The sequence below is a fragment of the Salvia miltiorrhiza genome, chromosome 3 (genome assembly GCF_028751815.1).
Source record: "Salvia miltiorrhiza cultivar Shanhuang (shh) chromosome 3, IMPLAD_Smil_shh, whole genome shotgun sequence".
Classification (NCBI taxonomy): domain Eukaryota; kingdom Viridiplantae; phylum Streptophyta; class Magnoliopsida; order Lamiales; family Lamiaceae; genus Salvia; species Salvia miltiorrhiza.
The window spans coordinates 64,324,058-64,343,723 of record NC_080389.1 but is presented as its reverse complement, the minus strand read 5'-3'; the positions used below and the strand labels follow the sequence as shown (position 1 = coordinate 64,343,723).

Below are 19,666 nucleotides of genomic sequence, written 5' to 3'. Positions count from 1 at the left end.
CTACTTTTGGCGGACGGAGGGAGTATTTATTTAACATAGAATGAATATAAAGAATTCATTTAGGGAAATTTGAAAGAATGGTGGAAAACAAAAGCACGGGTTTGTCCCGCCTTTGGTTGCTTTATTAAGATCACACTATACTTTATACTCTCATTATTACAAAACTTTTTTAAAAAAAATCAATCTTTAAAGATAACATCATTTGCAATATTTATCAACCGGTGCAGTGAACCGGGCGAGAACTTCCTCGCGAACAAAAACGGGTCGCGCCTCCTCCTCCCGACGGCGACGGACGAATTCGAGCCGTCGTCGGATCTCTCGTCGCCGTACCTCGGCCTACTGCGGCGGAGGGCCCCGATGAGCTCGGGGCCCACCTCATCCGCCGCGTAGGTGCGCGGGTGGCCCCCGCGGCTGTCCCTCCAGTCCACGTGCGTGAGGGTGCAGGGCGTGCACCCGCGCGGGTCCACCATGCTCAGCAGCGTAGGGAAGTAGTGCTCCTCGGGGTAACACGTGTCGTCGCGCAGGCACGGCAGCCTGAACTTTGACCAAAGCCTCCTGTCGCGCACGATCACCTTAGCATGCCTCCGCCGCACCACCCAAAACTGGGACCCGATCCGGAAGTCGTCGTACCCCACCTCCGGCAGCATCGCGTCCTCCCCACGCGCCGCCCACCGCTCCCGCGCGCCCGGCTCGCCGCGGAGGATCTCGACGAAGCTCCGCCGCGACCGCGTCAGCACGCGGTGCGTGTAGCTGAAGGAGTGGAGTGGGGCGCACGACGGCGAGAGGAGGGCGAACATCGCGTTCGCCCCGTCGTCGAGGAGCGCGTGGGCCAGCAGCCGGCGCGCCGCCGCGATCAGGCTCGGCGTGTGGCGGCGCGTCGGCCCCGACGGGATGGTCCGGTTCGCGAACGCCCCGCTGTAGTTGGCGGCGGCGTGCACGTACACGTTGTACCTCCCCGCGGCGGCGGGCGAGAAGAAGAGCTCCCACAGCGGCGCCAGGGGGAGCGCGGTGGTGGCGAGGAACATGAAAGCCACCTTCTTCACCGGCCTCGGAGTCGGGTCGACCCGGGAAGCCAAGTTGAACAGGGCTTGATCCTCAGCTTCGTCCTCCGCCGGCGGAGCCCGCGGCGGCGTATAATTTGCCGCCGCCGCCGTGGTGAGGTTCTTGCTGTTGGGGTGTAGAAGTGTTGTTGTTGGAGCAAGGCTTCTTTTAGTTGGAGTGGGAGTTATAGTGATAGGGAGTGGGGAAATGGCGGCGCCGCCTCCGGCGGCGGCGGAGGTGGTGGAGGTAGGGGCGGTGAAAGTGAAGATGACGGCGAGGGGGAGGCAGAGGAGGATGGCGCAGAGGAGGGAGAGGGGGGTGGGGGGCAGCATTGTTTCTAGAAGGGGGTGGGGGTAGGGGTGGGGGTGGTGTGAAGGAGGGTTTTTGGAGGGGTTTTTTATATATGATGGAAAATAGATTAAATCACAAGAAATAAATGAGAGTAATTACGAGCAGCCAAAATGAGTTTGTAAACAAAAAAACATTAATGGAAAAGACTAGTATTTTCAAAAGTATTGATTATTGTTTTGGAGTTTGGGATTTTGTGTTTAGTATTGTACTACTTCCTATTAATTAAGTGCACATTAATATTTATTTATCTTTTTCAATTTCAAGAAGGATAATATGATATGTTTGGATAATGGTATTTGAGGTCACAAGTTGTATCGCATTTTGTGGTGTGTAAAGACAAATGGCTTGCATGCAAAAAGTAATGTATATGTATATATTAAAGTGAAACATTTAAATTGTGTGGGGTCACGAGCAATGGATATAGTCCTTCTTTTATGTGGCTTATTTTAATGGATGGTTTAAATCGTGATGATGGGAAGAAAAGCATGCTTATAGCCTCGAATAATTACTAAAGCATATTATATATCGTGGTATTTTATAATATGCTTTATAATATTAAATATCATCGCCCGAAATATAATTTATATTGTAGTTTTATCGATTTGAAATGGGCCGTTTAAGCTAAAAAAATATCGAGTCTATATTTTAATCAAGCTCGATTTAAAATTGAATCGGATTTACACATCAATTTTAAGCATAAAATCATATTATACTTCCAAGATTGATATAGAGGTGTATATTTTAAAATTTTATATTTTAGATATATAATTATAAATAAATAATTGTGATATTTCTGATGATAGAAAAGTATCGAATTACACACAAACGGGCTTAGCATAAATACATTTAGTAATGTGTTTGGGTACAAATGCATGTTGTGTTACATTTCAAAACGAAGGTCCAATATTATTTATTGTTTGGGCTCGAAATATAATTGATCCACAATCATATGGAACTATAATCTATATATAATATAAAAGAGGAGTTTGTTTACCTCCAATTTTTCCCTCTCCTCATAAACTTTCCCTCCAAATTTTCTATCTTTTTTTTTAATTCTTTTTTAAAAATCATTAATTTCTATTATAAAAATAATGCTCAAAATGGATGTTAAATTAAAGATTGTGAAAAGGTCTTTAATTTGATATAAAGATTATAAATTTGTTTTTTGAGATTATTAAGTTATGATCGATTAAAATATTAAAATTAATTTTTGTTCGCTCTCATTTATCTATAATGTTGAATATCGTACTCTATTTTCATTGTATTTTCGTTTATTGGAGACAAACATAAGCATATGTCATTTTTTTCATTATAGAAAAATTTACAAGATTTTTAATTATAATTATTTAAACTCCAGTAATTTTTAATGCAATTAAGGGAGGATGAAATTTGTATTAATTTTAATATGAATCTGTAAATAAAATATTAGTTATATATCTTAAAATTAGAATTTAAATATTAGTTATATATCTTAAAATTATAATTTAAAATATTATATATATTTATTTAATTATGTGTACAAATTATTTATTTATTTATATAACAATTTAATAATATACGATTTGGACTTTTACGAGCCAAAATTATTATATTAAATGAAGGCTATTAATTTAGTTATATTGATGCTTTAGTGTAATCGTAGCCCGTGCATCGCACGGGAGAGCGTACTAGTATATTAAATACACCAATAAAGGTATAAAATTAGAAGAAGTAAAATTTAAATCATCCACTTTTAATAAATAATGCGTAAAAATATTCAATTTAATTAAAATATGTTTAATCCATCTAATTTCTCCCACGCATTACTTGACAATAGAAAAGTAAATTATTCGATTAGACAACAATAATATATTATCTCGTTGATTGATTAATATCTCTTTGATTATATATTTATATTAGTAAAACACTATGTTTACTTTCTTCAAAGACTCATAAAAATATAAACATATAGGAGTATATTCGATGTGTGTGTTCTCGTAATTGGTGGTATGAATTTCAATTGAGAGAATTATTTGCATATATAACATGATATTCATGTTTTATTATTTAGAACTGTCTTAGTGCTCAACTGCTCCACTAGCTAATTAGACTGATACCTTTAATTATGACAGTCAAAGATGACTATTAATTCATTTATATAGTTTGTCAAATCTAATAGTATCATTTTAATTGACGTATCATACCTATATATCTGTTTTTAATTTCGATTCTAGTTAGTTCTTATAATTGAATTTTGTGGGTGAATATTTTTTTCTCAAACATGAAGGAAAATTTTACACCATTTTTTCCCTACCCACTCAATTTTAGTGTGATAAAAATAAAAAAATAATTTTTATCCCTATTATTTTTATGATAAATTTGCAACAAATAAACACACAGAATAGTGCTAGGGAAAATTAGAAAAATAAAATTGTTGAAACTCACCTCATCTCAAATTCCAAATTATTGCAAATGACAAGATGGAAATTGTTCCTATCGGCTTATTTTTTTTTCCTACTCCCTCAAATTTATATTTATGATACTATCATTATAAAAAATTAATTGACAATAACTTTTCAATTCTAGAAAATATGAACGAATAAAAAAAATAGGAACACTAAAATATAGTAATTTTTTTTTATTCTTAACTTGCAACAATTTTTTTTAAATGACATTAGGGAAAATTAGAATAGAACCTCTTTTTTTTTTATTAAAATTCACCTCAGCTCAAAATCCAAATTCTAGCAATCGAAAAATCACAATTTCGAATCTCACCAATGCATCGCCGCCGACGAGCGTGAGGCTGGGGTTAGGGGGCACCGACAGTGACAAAAAATGATGATTTTTATGAGATGAACCATCTCTTGCTTTAGGAAGCTGGCATGTGGCTCTGTGGGGGACACACACCACACCACTGCCTCTTTCAAAATTAATTGATTTGTTACAAAAATATTTTAAAAAAGCTTTCTTGAGTGTAATCTGTGAGCAAAGGGCCCATAATTTCTCAATCAAGCTTTAATTTTTAATTTATTTATTTTTCTGGATGGGGGAGGAGGGGTCATTTCACTCACTGTTTAAACCCTGTGTTTTTCTTTTTCTTCTTCTCCTCCTCACCCATTTTTCTTTTTCTTAGGTAGAGAAAGTAGACAAGCAGCAGAAGCAAAAGAAGCCTCTTTTTGTAGGTGTGATTGTTTGGAAGGATGCCAAGGCCAGGCCCAAGACCCTTTGAGTGTGTGAGAAGAGCTTGGCATAGTGATAGGCACCACCCCATTAGGGGTTCACTAATTCAAGAAGTTTTCAGGTACTTTCTCTCTCTTCCTTTCCTTCTTGTGTGTGTGTGTGTGTGTGTTTTGAAGGTGTTCTTGAGGTGTATTTTTTGGGGGATTGTTTTGGTAGGATTGTGAATGAGGTCCATTGCTCAGCTACTAGGAAGAACAGAGAGTGGCAAGAGAAACTCCCCATTGTTGTGTTGAAAGCTGAAGAAATCATGTATTGTAAAGCAAACTCTGTGGTAGGTTTATCATTTATGGCCCTTAATTTCATCCAAGATTGCTCTTTTATTATGCACCCACTTCAGATTTTTGCCCCCTTTTGCTTGGTTTAGGCTGAGTATTCTAATCTTGAAACACTTTGGGAAAGAGTGAATGATGCGATTGATATCATAATCCGAAGGGATGAGAGCTCTGAAACTGGGGAATTCTTGCAGCCTTGTATTGAAGGTGTGCTAACACTCTCTATGTTCATATATATGTTCATTTTTAGAAGATATTGTGGATTTTGTATATGTAGTTTGTAGATTGAGGTAGTGTTCAACTTGGGTATTGGAAAAATGTCCCAAGAAATTCAAGAAAATCATGATAAAAATATAATCTTTATTTCTTGTTTCTGCTACGACCAGCTGCATTGCATTTGGGTTGCACTCCTTGGAGATCATCGAGAAGCCAACGCAACGATCTGCCTAGATGTTACCTTAGGCCAGAAAATGTAGAGGGTGCCTTTGTTGCTGACAGCAATTTGAACTCCGAAATTTATGGGAGTCTTGCTAAGATTAGCCCCCTCATCCTCCATTGCCCACAGTTCTCGACATTCGACACCAAGAATCCCTTACCTTCGTGCATCAAGGCTCACGATCGTGGTTTTCAGACAAGAAATCCTGGTCATGTCAAGAAATTTGTCATGCTGCCGAACAATTGTGGTCCAAGTGATAACCATCATGCATCGGGAGAAACTTCTACCTCAACGAACCTATGGCATGTGTTTCCTTTGCACTATAGTGATCATCTTCAACCTGATGGCTCGAACTCAGCTTCATTTCCGAATCCCCAGCTTATGGAGAGTGGTGAAATTGGTCCCCAACGAAGTTTCCCCACCTTAAAGCTTGATGCTTTGAACGCTCGTTGTCCATCCAATTGTGAACTTGCTTCAGAAAAAGAGCAGGAGGTCGACTGTGACCTAACATTGCGGCTAGGTTCTTTAGTAGTTCCTCGTGCTAGTATTGAGAATAGTGGGTCCCTACAAGTGGAAGATGGCAAATTCAAGAGCCATCTCAACGAATGAACCGCAATCTTTCGATCGGGCTTGTTTTGATGAGAATAATATGCTGACGTTAGAGATGACTACGAGTATAAATTACAAGGATACAGCAGGAATGGCAGTTACTATCAGCAGGTGCAGCTCTGTTCGTGGCAGGAAAGAGAGCATGCTCAAAAGCGGATGATGATCTCCGATGCTTTTGTAATTAGAAATCTGCTTTTATAAGGTACATTCTAGGTTAATTAGTTTGTGTATCGAATATGTGAATTACTAGTTCGTGTGTATCCGTAGAGAGGGATTAACTCAGATGAAGTTCTAGGATTCGTCAGCAGACATAGAATAGCTCGAATATTTCCCTAAAAACTCAATGTGTAATTTAGATGACTAATGAACTGCAGAAGCAACTATAGTTCTTTGCTTTGCTTTGAATGGACATCTTTATAAGCAAGCTGCAAGAAGAGGCTAACGACATTCCATTCGTTTCACTACCGGCGTTTGGCCGACAGTATATATTGGGATGAAGCTTCGGGATAGTGTGTCCCTCCTACATCTAAAAAAAGTATAGTTAGTTTAAGTTCTGCATTATGCTTTATTAGGTTGGAAGGTGATAAAGTGGATTTTGAAAGAATGGATAGCATTTTCATTACCCTTACTTTTATTTATATGAGTGTTTTTAAATCATGCTTTCGTTTCTTGTTTCGATTGTGCTGATACAAGTGGATACATTGTGGGCCTAATATGTCCGCAAAATTTGCTTGAACAATCATTTCTCTGTTTATCGTTTTAATCTTTAGACCCATCGCTCCACTTGGATGTTCTCGGAGGGACTCAACAACCCTATCCGAAATTTGTTAATATTTTGTCAGAAATTGTATCTGAGAAGCAAGTGGGATAGTCTATCTCCAATATACACCACTAGAGAAAAAAGTAGACATAGCAATATAAATTATTTGAGATAGTTAAAGTTTTTCACTTTGTCTGAAGTATTTGAGTTTGTAGGTCCCTACATTCCTTGAGCATCTTTCTTTATTGCTAGTGACAGCTCCATTTCTATCGATGTCGATTGAACAAATCATCTTCAAACTTTTAAGACAGGAACCCTTTATTACTTTCTTGATTGTGTAGTATTTTTGACATTTTATTGGTGAAACATTGATTTACAGTTCAATCGGACGAAGGAGAAGATGCCGATGTGGTTAGGGAAGAAAGGGGAGATGATGTTGAGGAGGAGGAGGAGGATGAGGCCAAGCAGCTGTAGTTGAACTCTATCTGCAGCCGTTGATGGAGGCAGAAGTAAGAGACGGCGCTCTTCTTCTCTTCCTCTTCGAGCTCCTTCAACGGTATGGCTGCGAGAAATCTTTTTATAAATTCTCTGCAACATTCTTTCCCACTGCATATCACCTCGTCGTCCCCTTCGGCTTCGTGTTTCTGCGTCATCACGGCCTTGTCGTCGAACCTTATCATGTACGCTTGGTTGCACCCCTCGTGGAGCCTCTCCCCCAGCGTGTCGATGATGTAGTACGCGTCTGCCTCGGCTTTCATCACGAAGAAATGGTCGTTCCAGCTCACTATGTACACCCTCGGCCTGTCCCCACCGCCGCCGCCGCCGCCGCCGCGGCTGATCTCGTCCCATATGTCGTCGAACGACATGGCCCCCTTGAGCGAGTCGAACGCCTCGGCCCCGAAGAACCCGACGAACGACTCGTCGTGGGAGATCGAGACGGGCCGGGGCCGGATGTCGGCCCTCAGGACCGTCTCGAGGTCGAAGTGCTTGTTGGGGAAGTCGTTGACGTAGGCGGCGTCGTCGCACAGCTTCCGCCACTCCGAGGAGCCCTGCATTATGAGGTCGTCGAGCTCCGACCGCCCCGGCATGGCGCCCGCGTTCGAGTGGAGCCAGTGGGAGATCACGGCCACCAGCGCCGTGCAGGCGCTCGCCCCGGCCGCCTTGTCGCTCCGTTGGTCGAACGACGCGAAGAAAAACGGAGCCTTGAGCTTCGCTCGGCCATCTCTGCTCATCACCTCCTTGTCTTCCCACAGACAAGCTGCCTTGTCTTGGTACGCTGTTTCTGAACTCGAATCATCTCTCTGTAAGAAGATACAACTAAAATGCTTCAATAATAGATTAAAATAAATCAAGTAAATACTTTTTCTTGCTGTTTATTAGTATTATTATCATCGAATTGAGCTGGTTTGTGTTTGTGATTGCCTAAAAGTCAATACTCTTGCTTAGAAAAGTCAAACTAGACAATGCGGCTGTAATCATTAAATTGAAATTTAAAAATATTACAAATATAGTCCATGCTTATTTGAATTGTTCACTTAAATTTAATAGCCTGAGTTACAATTTTCAGACAATTTAAAAGAGTTTTCGTAGATTTTTTTTAACATTTAGAAAAATATTTCAGGCTTTTTTTTTTTTGAAAATAAATATTTCAGGTTATTTGTAATTCTATTTGATGTTTGAGCTTTAATTTGAAAATAACCGTACAAATTATTTTGTTATAACAAGTGAAAGAACAAGCACGGCATGATGCTAAACTATGCAATTTTTTTTACCAAGTCATATACTAGTAGCTATTTTTTAACTCAAATATACACATCATAAAATTAGATTTAACACATGATCATTTTGAATTTCAACATTAAGAAATATATATATACCTGCAATGAGCAGTCGTTGAAGGAGTCTATCGAAGAAACGTTAGGTGATTGAATCCGAGCCTCATCGTTGCGGTTATCGACTTTTACCTCGAGTTTATCCTCTTTAGTCTTGGCTCGTTTGAAACTAAATCGCCTGCTCTTCCAAGTAAACCATCGGTCTTTCTTGTCCGGCTCGAGCCCGACGACCGGGCCCCTCGACTTGGCATGTGCCGTGTCCGGCTCATCCAAACACACCTCTTCGAGGCTCAACGATCTCCTCCTCGCCCTCACGTTGTCTTTGCGCTCATGGGCATGCAAGTATTTCACATCGATAGATTTCGTTCGGCTTATTGCCGACGAATCTTGGGATTCTCTTATCTCAACAAAGTTGAACATCACCTAAAAAACATTTTCACATATTAAAACTAGGCTAAAATTTTGCTTAACACAATTGATTACAAATTAAAATAAAAACATCTAGATAAATATGCCATCAAGGCATATCATAGTCAAAGATGAATACTTAATGTTACGAGACAACGCAGCTAATCTCAACTAGCTAGGCAATAACTCAAATCATTAAATTTCAAACAAAGACTAGTTAACTATCCACCCATCTAATTTAATTTTATTAAGCATTGAAATTAATTCTTTCAAAAAAATTAATTAAGTTTCATAATCAATTACATCAACCCAAATTTCTACATCTAGTAGTACACCATGTTCACATGCAACACAAGTTTGGCTCATTTCTACTATTAAACATGAATTTCTTCACCAAATTATTAGTTAAATGATAATGAAAAACGATCATTACATCCAAACAAACTATTTTTTCAATAATTTGTGCCCGCGACATTACTCTATGAGCACGTTTTAAATAACTCAATCAAAAAAAAAAGCAAATAATATAGAACTCAAATTTACCGTGAGATTAGCGTCTCTAGCAATTCCATCAATCTGCAAATTGAGATGAAGCTTTTCTTCTATGGAAGAACTCTCCATTTTCCAAATAACTTCCGATATATTAATCGAAACTCCTCCTATCGTCGACATTTTCGCCTTCGAATCCACCTTCTCCCCCTATTTCCAAAAATCATCGATTTTTTTTTAATATTTTTAATAATAGCTTGCAAACCACACAAAAAAAAAAGAAAAACGAAAAACAAAAACAAAAACAAAAACAAAAAACGATCATTGATCATTCATACTTACGCATATAACATTGAAGGCGATCTCCCACGGTCCGAATTTCTTATCCGATACGACCGAGAAACAACACGTGTTTTCGAACCACAAATCCTCGTCCCATTCGACGATTCCGCAATTCTTCGTCATAATTTTGTGGCTCGATTGCTCGATTTTCTTCCTCGGCTGAAACGGCGGCATCAACGGGAAAAGCTTCGGCTCGCCTTTCCATTTGATTTTGATCGCCACAAATTTCTGCGCCTCGCCGGAGCCGCCGTCTTCATCATCTCCGCCGCCGCCGCCGTCGTCTTCCGCCAATACCTCGAGCCTCATTAGCCTCACCGCCACGGCAAACTTCCTCGCCGGCGGCCACGGCGACCACTTCCTCATCTTCACCGCCATCTCCGACAAATTCCCTCTCTCTCTCTAAATAAAACAAAAATGAGAAGTTGTGGAAAAAAAAAATATATTGAATGATTTGCTCGATTGAAATATTCTTTATTTCTTTCTAATATCTTTTTTAATTGCGGAATTGAAGGAAACAGAAATGTTTATTTATTTAAGGAAAAGGGGATTTTACGAAGAAAATAGGAGCTGAGCAACCGTGTACAAAATTTTGGAAGGCGACGATGGAGCCAATGGGGAGGCGCCACGTCGGAAGTCGTACCTCACGAGGAACAGGATGTGACGTGGCGTGTGGCGGTTGGTCGGGTGTCGAGACACAGTTGTACTTCTATTTGGCGCAGAGTTTGTCGGGATCGTCAGGGAGCCAATGGCGTGAGGACAAGTGGACGCGGGAGGGAATTTCCGCACGTGATGTAGGCGTGAAATTAGGGAAATGGTAAGAAGGGTGGGATACGGGTAAATATAGATACGCTTAATTTATGTTTGAGGAAATATGCGGTAGAAATACGTATTTTTTGGAGAGATTTGGGGGGTTTCTTACAACGTGGGAGAAATTAAAATTTATTTTATTACATCAAAATTGAAATTCTCAAAGTCCTATGACAACATAGATCTTTTGACGTAGATTCCGTGTAATATGCTCAAATTCTTTTATCTTATTTATATCTTATATCTTCTAATATCTTTCAACAGATATGTCAAAATAAAGTTGTATAGTTAAAGAAAAAGAAATCAAACCTAAAAATTTAGAGAGATTATTAGAAATAATCACTTTACTCAAAAAACCACTAGATAAGTAAGAAATGAACTCATCTAGTGAATAACTTTAATTTTATGTTATGAAATGAATGAATTTGTAACGTAATTGTTTTGACTCACGAGTTCATATATAGGTGTGTTCTGGATTCAAATATAATTATTTTTCAACCATATATCATTATTCATTCAACATTGCGAATTTGTCGCATGGCCATAACACCTAAGACATTAATTATAAATATATATTCATATTTTTTGAGTTGGACATTAATTATATATTTAAATAAATTTTGTTCAACATTATAGTCTAGTTTCACACGTTTTTATTTAATAATGTTAATCAAATGAGTGGGGAAAAAAAACATAAAACAAAGCTACATCATATAAAATTTGGGCTGTTTCTCTTTAAAAATGGGTAAACTGAGAGCAAAGATCACAAAGGCCCATCAATAAATGGGCTAAATTACGGCATGCTTCAGTGGCCCAATTAATATATCTTCGAAAATGATTAAAACATTTATTGTAAAAATTAATAAGACTAACTAAATTAACAAATTCAGTTAGATAAAGGCATCGACTGTTTTGAGCTGAGCAACCTACTGAAAAATGAGGTGCACAACCGCCGCCGCCGCCGCCGTAGATCCGGCGCTGCTCAGTTCAGCAGCCTCCATTTCCGCTGGCAGGGAGCTCAAGATCTCGGTGAAAAGCTCGCCGGCAGTCAAGTTCGCCGCGAAAAGGCTCACTGTATCCTGTGCTGCGGCTTCTTCACCTTCTCAACTCGGGAGGCGAGCGCTAATGTATATGGCAGCGACGTCGTTTCTGGTGCCCTTCCCCAATCCCTCCTTTGCTACTGAGTAAGCTTGATTAATGTAGTTCAGTTCATATGCTTACATCGCATGGAATAGTAGTTTTTGTTTTTTTAGGGTATATGTTTTGCTCATTGTGATTGCAGTTAGATCCTCAAATTTTGCAACGAGCTGGTGATAATTTGTGAGTTTATTTATGAGCTTATTAGGAATTGTAGAATGTTAATGTTGTGTATTCTTATTGTACATTATTAGACAAAGGAATTTGGTAGACAGTAGTGTTTTGAGAGTTGATGAAATAATTAGAATTGTTTCAGCTGCACACACACACATTTTAATAGAAAGAAAAGAAAAAAAAAGAACAATTTTAGTTAGTGAGAAGGCTTATTGATGCTGAGGTTTTCAATTCAGTGAAGCATCCCTGTTGCAAGAAGAGATCAGGAAGGTATTAACCAAGACTAAGGCTCCTGGTTTCCTTCGTTTAGTTTTTCATGATGCTGGAACTTTCGACGAGGGTGATAAAACAGGTATCATGTGAAGTGCTTCATCCTTTTCTTCTTCAAGAATATAAAATTTGGACGAGGAACGAAGAAAACTTTTGGGATAAGGATAATATGTGATGTTTAAGTGTGGGAGATATGATATATGCGTGATAGTTAGTTTATTAGTGAAAATACTATATCTTGCTGCTCTCATACATGAAAATTTTGATTTGCATTGAGAGTCATGAATAGATCCTGTAATGTATCACTGTGATTTATCTAGCAACTATAGGTTTTTTAGTTAATCATCTCACGTTGTTTTAGGTGGCATGAATGGATCGATAGTTTATGAACTCGAGAGACCTGAAAACGCAGGTCTTCAGAAGACACTGAAGGCAAGCTCCCCATATACTTCTTATCTCTAACCTCTTTGTTTTTCACTGTATATTTGCTTACACACACATGTCTCTATTTTTAACCTTTGCACAAATTTCAGTCTGCTAACTCCTGAATGGATGCATTGTTTTTAGATTCTGGAGAAAGTAAAAGATCAGATGGAATCAGTACGCCCAGGTATATTTGGTGAAAGGAATCTTGATATGATATGATATGATAGCAGTAATCATGTGCCAAACTAATTCCTTCTTATTGGTGTTTGCTAGTATCCTGGGCAGACCTGATAGCTATGGCTGGAGCAGAGGCTGTTTTGATATGTGGAGGTCCAGATATTCCTGTCCGACTGGGAAGAGTAGATGCAACGTAAATGATTCGAATATTGTCTATAGCATGTAGTTGCCCATGAAATGATTAGGAATTGGTGCATTTGTTCAAACTTTGGAAATCACAATTGCTCTAAACTATCATAGCAACTAGTTTGTCACAAGTTGTATATATCTAGTTGTTACTACAAGTATAAGGAAGGCTAATTCGTAGAAGTTCGAATATTGTCACTCAGGGTACCTGATCCCACAGGGAAGCTTCCTGAAGAAACGCTCGATGCAAAGGCCATGAAGCAGAGTTTTCAAAAGAAAGGCTTCTCGTGAGTATCGATATAAAGATTCTCTTTATTTGTTGTACATCTGTTATCGCTCCTTCCTTCATCGATTAGCAATGCATTTACAGTTTTCCCTTTTGAGAATTCTTTTCTAATTTCTAGTATATTAATGCAGTAATGTTGAACAACTAAAAAACAATGAAGTAATGTTGAAATTGCTTGTTCTCCTTTCATATTGCTCCTTATGTCTTATTTTCAAAGGACATTACTTGTCACTAAAGCTGAATTTCACATAACATTCAGCAGGCTTATTGATAGCATCACTCCAAACAAAAAAAGTAACTTTTTTTTTTAACATGTCTTATATATGCAACTTAAGTCTTTCAACAAAGAAGATCAGCATTACTATTAAGTGTGAATCTATGGCCTATTTCTTACAGCAAAACTATAGCTACTGTAAGTGTTGAAATATTTGTTCATGTTTCATCGATAGAGCCCAGGAGCTCGTTGCTCTATCCGGAGCTCACACTTTAGGGACCAAAGGATTCGGAAGTCCAGTAGTATTTGACAACTCTTATTACAAGATTCTTGTGAAGAAGCCATGGTCATCTTCAGGTGATTAAGCATGTTTTATATCCTTTACCATTTTGTTTTACTTCTTTCCCTTTAATTCAGCGATCATCATTGGTTTCTCTCATACACGTAGGTGGCATGTCCAGCATGATTGGCCTTCCCTCAGACAAGGCACTAGCCGACGATGATGAATGCAACAGGTATGCCATTTTCTCACTCTTACCATCCGTTGCACTTAATCCGTGTTTGCCTGATGAACACAAATGCCAAAAACCGGTCCCCTTTTAATTCTATGACACGACGTATGATTGATGGAGGCTCATAATGGCGATTGACGACAGCGATATAGGTGTAGAATCGAAGCTGTGAAAGATGTCATTAATGTTGGATACATACAGATTCAATAACTTTAACTGCTCTCTTTCTTTCTTTCTTTCTTTCTTTTTTAATTCAAACAGATGGATCTCAAAGTATGCAGAGGATCAGAGCCTATTCTTCGAAGATTTCAAGAAAGCCTACACCAAACTAGTGAACACCGGTGCAAAATGGAGCTCCGCGTGAGCTGAGAAAGAGCTAGCACTGGTCCGTCATCACGCCTGGTTTAACTTATTAAGAGATGTATTCGAATACCAACATATAGTAGACGAATGAAATGCGCGTTCATGTCCCACCAACGTGCAGTACTAGCAGATGAGTAAGTCGAATCGACACGATCTCTCTTCAATCTATCATGAATTATATAAGATGCATGTTGTAGATGAGCATGAGCAGACCCCCACCCTTCAAAGAATGGTTGAAACATCATCTTGAGGGCCCTTATTTCCCTCTCTGTCTAGACAGTTGCATTTAAGTCTTAGTGTCTTTCTATGATTTTTGAACTTTGAAGACCCCTCTGATGGCCCTCTTGCATATCTCTTGGTGTTTTGGACCACTGGTTAGAGAGAGAGAGAGAGAGAGATGGCTTTCCTTCTATTGTGGTGAAGTTGCTGTGAAATGCAAGAGGATTTAACTCTATGTTGAGTCAATTCGGATATGAATATTGAATACTACTAATAATTCAGTGACAGAGGTATAACGTGAAGACAAATATTGTCTGTTATTGAAAATGCATCTTTTTTTTATATATTTTTTTCTTTTTCTTTCTAATATGTGTTTTTTTGTATTAAGCCACACCACCCATTTGCACGATTTATCGGAATATATTATTAAGAATTTTGGGCATTCTCGTATTCACTTTTTATTTTATTTTATTTTTTTGGCACCTAACTACTAAATTGATGTTAATTATAAATGGAGGAGGTGCGCTCGAACTATTTCCCATTATCAACTAATTGCAAGTTTATAATTTAAATAACTTTTAATGCTTCAATAATGTCATCATTTATCGGCAAAAAAAAAGTGTCTTAAAAAATTTACGGGTATGTAAATAATCTCATACATGACGTCATCCAAAAGTTACAGCGCCCAACGAAATCAACAAAGAAAAACAGAGATGAAACGGACAAAAATCGTATATAGATATGGCTCAAAAGTGACTACATTCAGAATATAAATGAAACCCAAATAAAAAAGGAAACAAACCAAAACGAGCTAACAATTATCATAAATTATGAATCTAAAGTTAGGATAATCAAGTTGGTTCATCATAATCAGAGCAAGAACGTTTGTTATGCTGCTTTTACTTAAATTTTAAATGATAATATGTATAAATAAAATTAACAAATTATAAATATTTTTTTTTTCAAATAAAAGGAGAATGAAGGCGACTCCCATCATGTAGATAAAGGAAAGAGGTTTTTCTTTCCCTTTCAAATTTATTGAGGGAAAATAATATTCTTGCAAAAATTTAAAATCTAATTTTCAAGTCTCTTTCCATCTCGGCGCCTTTCCACATTGAAGCAGCACTTGTCTATGTCTTTAAGATTATTCCACATACATCTTGATAATTTTTTGGATCATTAAATCCACTACTTTGGTATGAAAATTACATTTGCATTCATCTTAAGAAATCACGATTTTATTGAAATTAACATTGACAAAAAGCATTATAAAGTTTGAACATCATGACACCACCTTTTCAATCGATTGCTAAATATAATTAAATAAACTACTCGACAATTTATCAACTTTGATTTGTTTTTGCCACAAATAACATAACATAACATAAAAAACAACACCATTTAATTATTTAATAATTCACCCCTAATTTTTTTTTTGTGATATCAACAATTACTCATCATTTCATCAATTATTTGTGATCTAATAATTTTTTATTAATCTTTGCTAACTTTTTTTTGGCGGAAGCTGATGTGGAGCATAGTGGATTTGATTCATACGCTCAAAGCGACGGCACACACACACACACACATTTTCCTGTTTTGTGCTCTATAAAGAGAGTGTGTGCAAAATAAAAAAAAAAATCTTTTTCAATTTCAAGAAACAACAAAAAGGAAAAGAGTTTATAGGAGAAAACAAACTAAATTATTATATGCCCAAAAACAAGCAAATAAATTTCGAAAATTTCAAGATCATCATTCCAAAGTTCAGACTACCAACTGACCAAAACCAGGCGAAACCCATTTCAGAATCAGTCAGATCTTCTTTACCCTCCAATGATTTACTCCCTCTCTAATTGTTTTCTCCTTCAAATGCTTTGAAAGGTGAGTGCTTTTTTAATATGAAGGTAAATGCGTGAAAAAAAATGTGTGCTTTTTTGTTTGGATGTGATAATTTTTTTCTTTTTTTTTTCTTTTCGTGTAGTGGAAATGGGTTTCTGAAATCTACCTCTTTTAATGGTGTGGGATCTTGTTGTGGGTGTGGGACTGTGGAGATCTGAGTTTGTAGCTTTTTTTTTTTGGAAGTACTAATTTGTAGCTCAGGTGCTGCTTTCTGGTTAATTTAATGTGTTGCTATTGGCATGGATTTGTTTGTTGAAAAAAGGGGCCCTTTTTTCACTGGTTGTTACAAGAGGTTTAAGAGATTGGGAATGTTGAATTTTTTAGTTGCATTGTTGTTAAAAATGGAATCTTGATTTATATTCATATAAGCTAGGTTAATTAGAATTTTGGGCTCTTGAGTTAAATTTAAATTCCTCAGTGTTCATGTGTTGCATTGTTGTTGGTAAAGATGGAGTCTTGATTTTGTATGCATTATTTGCTCCTTTCATGGTAGAGAATTAGGAATCAATGCTGGTGATTGGATTTCAAGAAATGGAAAAAACTTGTTGCATTGTTGCAATTTGAAGGGAAAATTTTGGTGGAGGCTTTGCACATTTATCTCCAAGATTTGTGATGTGAGTTACAACATACATTGTTAGGTTGAATGGAAGAGATGGACACTGAAAGTGCCATTCCAGCGACTGGATTTGAAAACGCCGTTGCTTCACAGCTCCCCGTCTCTCCAAGTGTAGACGGGGCTCCCAATGGCAGCGTGGAAGTTGAGATCCTTGACGATGCTGTCAAGTCTTTACCTCCAAAATGCCAATCAACGGGCAAGCCCGCGGTAAGCATTTCACAATGTGTTACTCGGTTGTTTAGCACGATCACCTTCTCCGGGAAGTGCCTCTAACACACCAGTGTACTTGTAGGAGCTTGAAGTTAAAGAGACGGGGGTCTTGAAGAATTTGAAGCCACTGAAGATCAATAAAGCATCTAGCCCCAAAAATGCGGCAGCAGCAGTTCCAGTTAAGAGCAGAAACAGGAAAGAGGGTAGCAAACCTTACGTTGCTTCAAATGGTAGCGATGCTTCAGAATCGAGCCAGAGACAGACTTCAGCTTTCAGACCAAAAAGTAAATCGTCTAATGAGAATCAAGGCTCTAAGGTAGAAACAAGAAATGTATGCATTGTACATTTTATGTGTGGATTTCTTACAATAGTTCTTTTCTGATTTCAAGGAGCAACACGGGCGTCCCGATGCAACATCATCTTCCACGAGCGGAGAACAGGCTGAAGAACTTCTGTATGCTCTTTTACACTGCCAAATTTGATGAATATTTCGTTTCATTACAAACGCTTCGCTACTTTTACTTCCACAGTGTTTATGAACTTAGGTTTCCTGACTGCAGGGAGAAGACAAAGCTAAAGGCTCCTAGGAAAAGCCCTTCTAGTAAAACTGAAGAAATCTCAGTGTCATCATCGTATCCTTTGTATGCGTAATGCGTTAGATTCACACCATTTCTCTTGATGTCGAAGGGTGAAGGTACGTGCATATCATTCCCTTCATCGCGACGTGAAGCTTGTGTCTGGTTTATCCTTAACTGCTTTGTAGAAGCCCTACTGCCGGAGATGCCAGGGCCCGCAGATCGGGTGCTCTACCAACCTACGGTTTCAGTTTCAAATGTGATGAAAGGGCCGAGAAAAGAAGAGAGGTTAGTCTTTCCTCCCACCATCCGTGCTGACTGATTTGATAAAATCTCGCGTGTGATAAATCTTGTTCCAACAGTTTTATTCGAAACTCGAGGAAAAGATTCAGGCGAAGGAAGCAGAAAAGAACAATCTGCAGGCAAAGAGTAAGGTAGACTCTCGTATCATATCATCGCTCTAGAGTTAAGGGTAGTCGAGCAAGGCAATGACTCGGATTTACCGTTTTCTGTTATAGGAATCGCAGGATGCTGAGATCAAAATGCTGAGAAAAACTTTGGGATTCAAAGCCATGCCTATGCCAAGCTTCTATCAAGAACCTCCACCTCCAAAGGTGGAACTAAAGAAGGTAATTTCTTGTCTTCGTTGCAGCCGTATTTTCATCTGGAATATAGCATTCGATAATGAGTCGCTCTGGTTCGTCATTTTCTGGTTTTAGGATCCTTGTTGCTAGTCCTTGAATGGGTTCATTACACGACGATACTTGTGCCGTGTCTTAACTTTAATGGATTGTACAATTTTGAATTCATTTGATCATATAGTCCTTCTAAGTCAGTCTAATGTATCACTCAAAGTAAACGGCCCGTTGGTTCGTGTTAGAACTTAACCGTAAACTTTCGTGTAGATACCTATTACGAGACCCAAATCTCCGAAGCTTGGCCGGAAGAAGACTTCCCCTAGTGCTGAATCCAAAGAAAACAGGGAGCGGGGTGCTCGCCCGGCTAGGTTAAGTTTGGACGAGAAGCTCGTGCAAAATAACCTCGCCAAAGCACCAAGCCACGACCATGTGAAGAAGCCGCTGAGGAAGTCTCTCCCCAAGTTGCCGTCTGAGGACACCAAGTCGTCGAACGAGAAGAAGAGGCCCACAGCCAAAGAAACAAGCGATTCTGTGGTGGCATCCGAGGCTGCAAGCAGAGCTGAGGAACCCCCCGTCGTGGTGCAAGAAGCCATCGCAGTGTGAGCGATGGAACGGGTAGCAGCATCGTCGCCTCAAACTCTTGAGATATGTTCGAATAAAAACTGCGATCGATCGAACAATGACAGATGTTGTTAAGGTTGGAAGTGTCCTTTGTTGTTCATAGTCAGTCAGCAATCAAGTTCTTGCTTTGTTTGAAATTTAAATGTGTTGCTGCTTTTTCAAGCTTATTAAGTGGTTAACTTGCTCCTAATTTATGTCTAAATATGTTTCCAAAGTGAAAATTTTGGAATTTTAATTTGCTACTATGATGTTGGCTTCTTATACTTTTAGTTATTTTGCTTCAATGGCTAAAAAAATACCAAGAAATATGATAGGTTCAATATTTGAATCCAAACCTATATCAATTTTGTTGGTGTATTTTGGTTCACAAGATTTCCTATAAAACTCTTGTTTTTATTGATGTGTTTTATATAGTTTTACTCTTGAGACGATCTCATATAAGTCTCTAATTATACTTATTTTAATTAATAAGATAATCTCATATAAGACGATCTCACATAAGTCTTTGATTATACGTATTTTAATTTATAAGTCTCTCGTAATACATATTGAATTTTAATTTATAAAATTCAAGCAT

At 38.3% G+C, this 19,666-nt stretch overlaps 5 protein-coding genes across 9 annotated transcripts; 3 read left to right on the top strand and 2 right to left on the bottom strand.

The window, feature by feature from the left end:
• Positions 1-81: 81 nt before the first annotated feature.
• Positions 82-1,730, bottom strand: LOC131015546 (glycosyltransferase BC10). The gene has a single exon (XM_057943962.1). It carries the CDS (start codon positions 1,371-1,373, stop codon positions 180-182), a length of 1,194 nt encoding a protein of 397 aa, XP_057799945.1. The 5' UTR covers positions 1,374-1,730; the 3' UTR covers positions 82-179.
• Positions 1,731-4,220: 2,490 nt separating this feature from the next.
• Positions 4,221-8,062, top strand: LOC131015545 (uncharacterized). 2 transcript variants are annotated; one of them, XR_009098569.1, is made up of 5 exons: positions 4,221-4,672; positions 4,768-4,882; positions 4,976-5,090; positions 5,270-6,130; positions 7,068-8,062. XR_009098569.1 is itself a non-coding variant. In XM_057943961.1 (4 exons), exons 1-4 carry the CDS (start codon positions 4,572-4,574, stop codon positions 5,926-5,928), a joined length of 990 nt encoding a protein of 329 aa, XP_057799944.1. In that variant the 5' UTR covers positions 4,221-4,571; the 3' UTR covers positions 5,929-8,062. The 2 variants fall into 2 exon arrangements, 1 of the variants encoding a protein (XP_057799944.1); XM_057943961.1 differs by having other exon boundaries at positions 5,270-8,062.
• On the bottom strand, positions 6,982-10,269 carry LOC131015544 (uncharacterized). The gene is made up of 4 exons (XM_057943960.1): positions 9,760-10,269; positions 9,472-9,627; positions 8,566-8,943; positions 6,982-7,989 (listed from the first exon to the last, which is right to left on the bottom strand). Exons 1-4 carry the CDS (start codon positions 10,132-10,134, stop codon positions 7,069-7,071), a joined length of 1,830 nt encoding a protein of 609 aa, XP_057799943.1. The 5' UTR covers positions 10,135-10,269; the 3' UTR covers positions 6,982-7,068.
• A 1,146-nt stretch (positions 10,270-11,415) lies between these two features.
• On the top strand, positions 11,416-14,857 carry LOC131015543 (putative L-ascorbate peroxidase 6). Its single transcript, XM_057943959.1, has 9 exons — positions 11,416-11,750; positions 12,114-12,229; positions 12,509-12,579; positions 12,715-12,757; positions 12,847-12,943; positions 13,140-13,223; positions 13,672-13,793; positions 13,885-13,951; positions 14,210-14,857. Exons 1-9 carry the CDS (start codon positions 11,503-11,505, stop codon positions 14,310-14,312), a joined length of 951 nt encoding a protein of 316 aa, XP_057799942.1. The 5' UTR covers positions 11,416-11,502; the 3' UTR covers positions 14,313-14,857.
• Positions 14,858-16,109: 1,252 nt separating this feature from the next.
• Positions 16,110-19,334, top strand: LOC131015542 (protein WVD2-like 5). Of its 4 annotated transcripts, none has more exons than XM_057943956.1 (9): positions 16,110-16,411; positions 17,068-17,252; positions 17,338-17,571; positions 17,645-17,709; positions 17,816-17,887; positions 18,019-18,118; positions 18,193-18,264; positions 18,349-18,459; positions 18,736-19,334. In XM_057943956.1, exons 2-9 carry the CDS (start codon positions 17,073-17,075, stop codon positions 19,069-19,071), a joined length of 1,170 nt encoding a protein of 389 aa, XP_057799939.1. In that variant the 5' UTR covers positions 16,110-16,411; positions 17,068-17,072; the 3' UTR covers positions 19,072-19,334. The 4 variants fall into 4 exon arrangements, with proteins under 4 accessions (XP_057799939.1, XP_057799938.1, XP_057799940.1 ...); XM_057943955.1 differs by having other exon boundaries at positions 16,150-16,411; positions 16,996-17,252; XM_057943957.1 differs by having other exon boundaries at positions 16,150-16,411; positions 16,923-17,252.
• Positions 19,335-19,666: the final 332 nt, after the last annotated feature.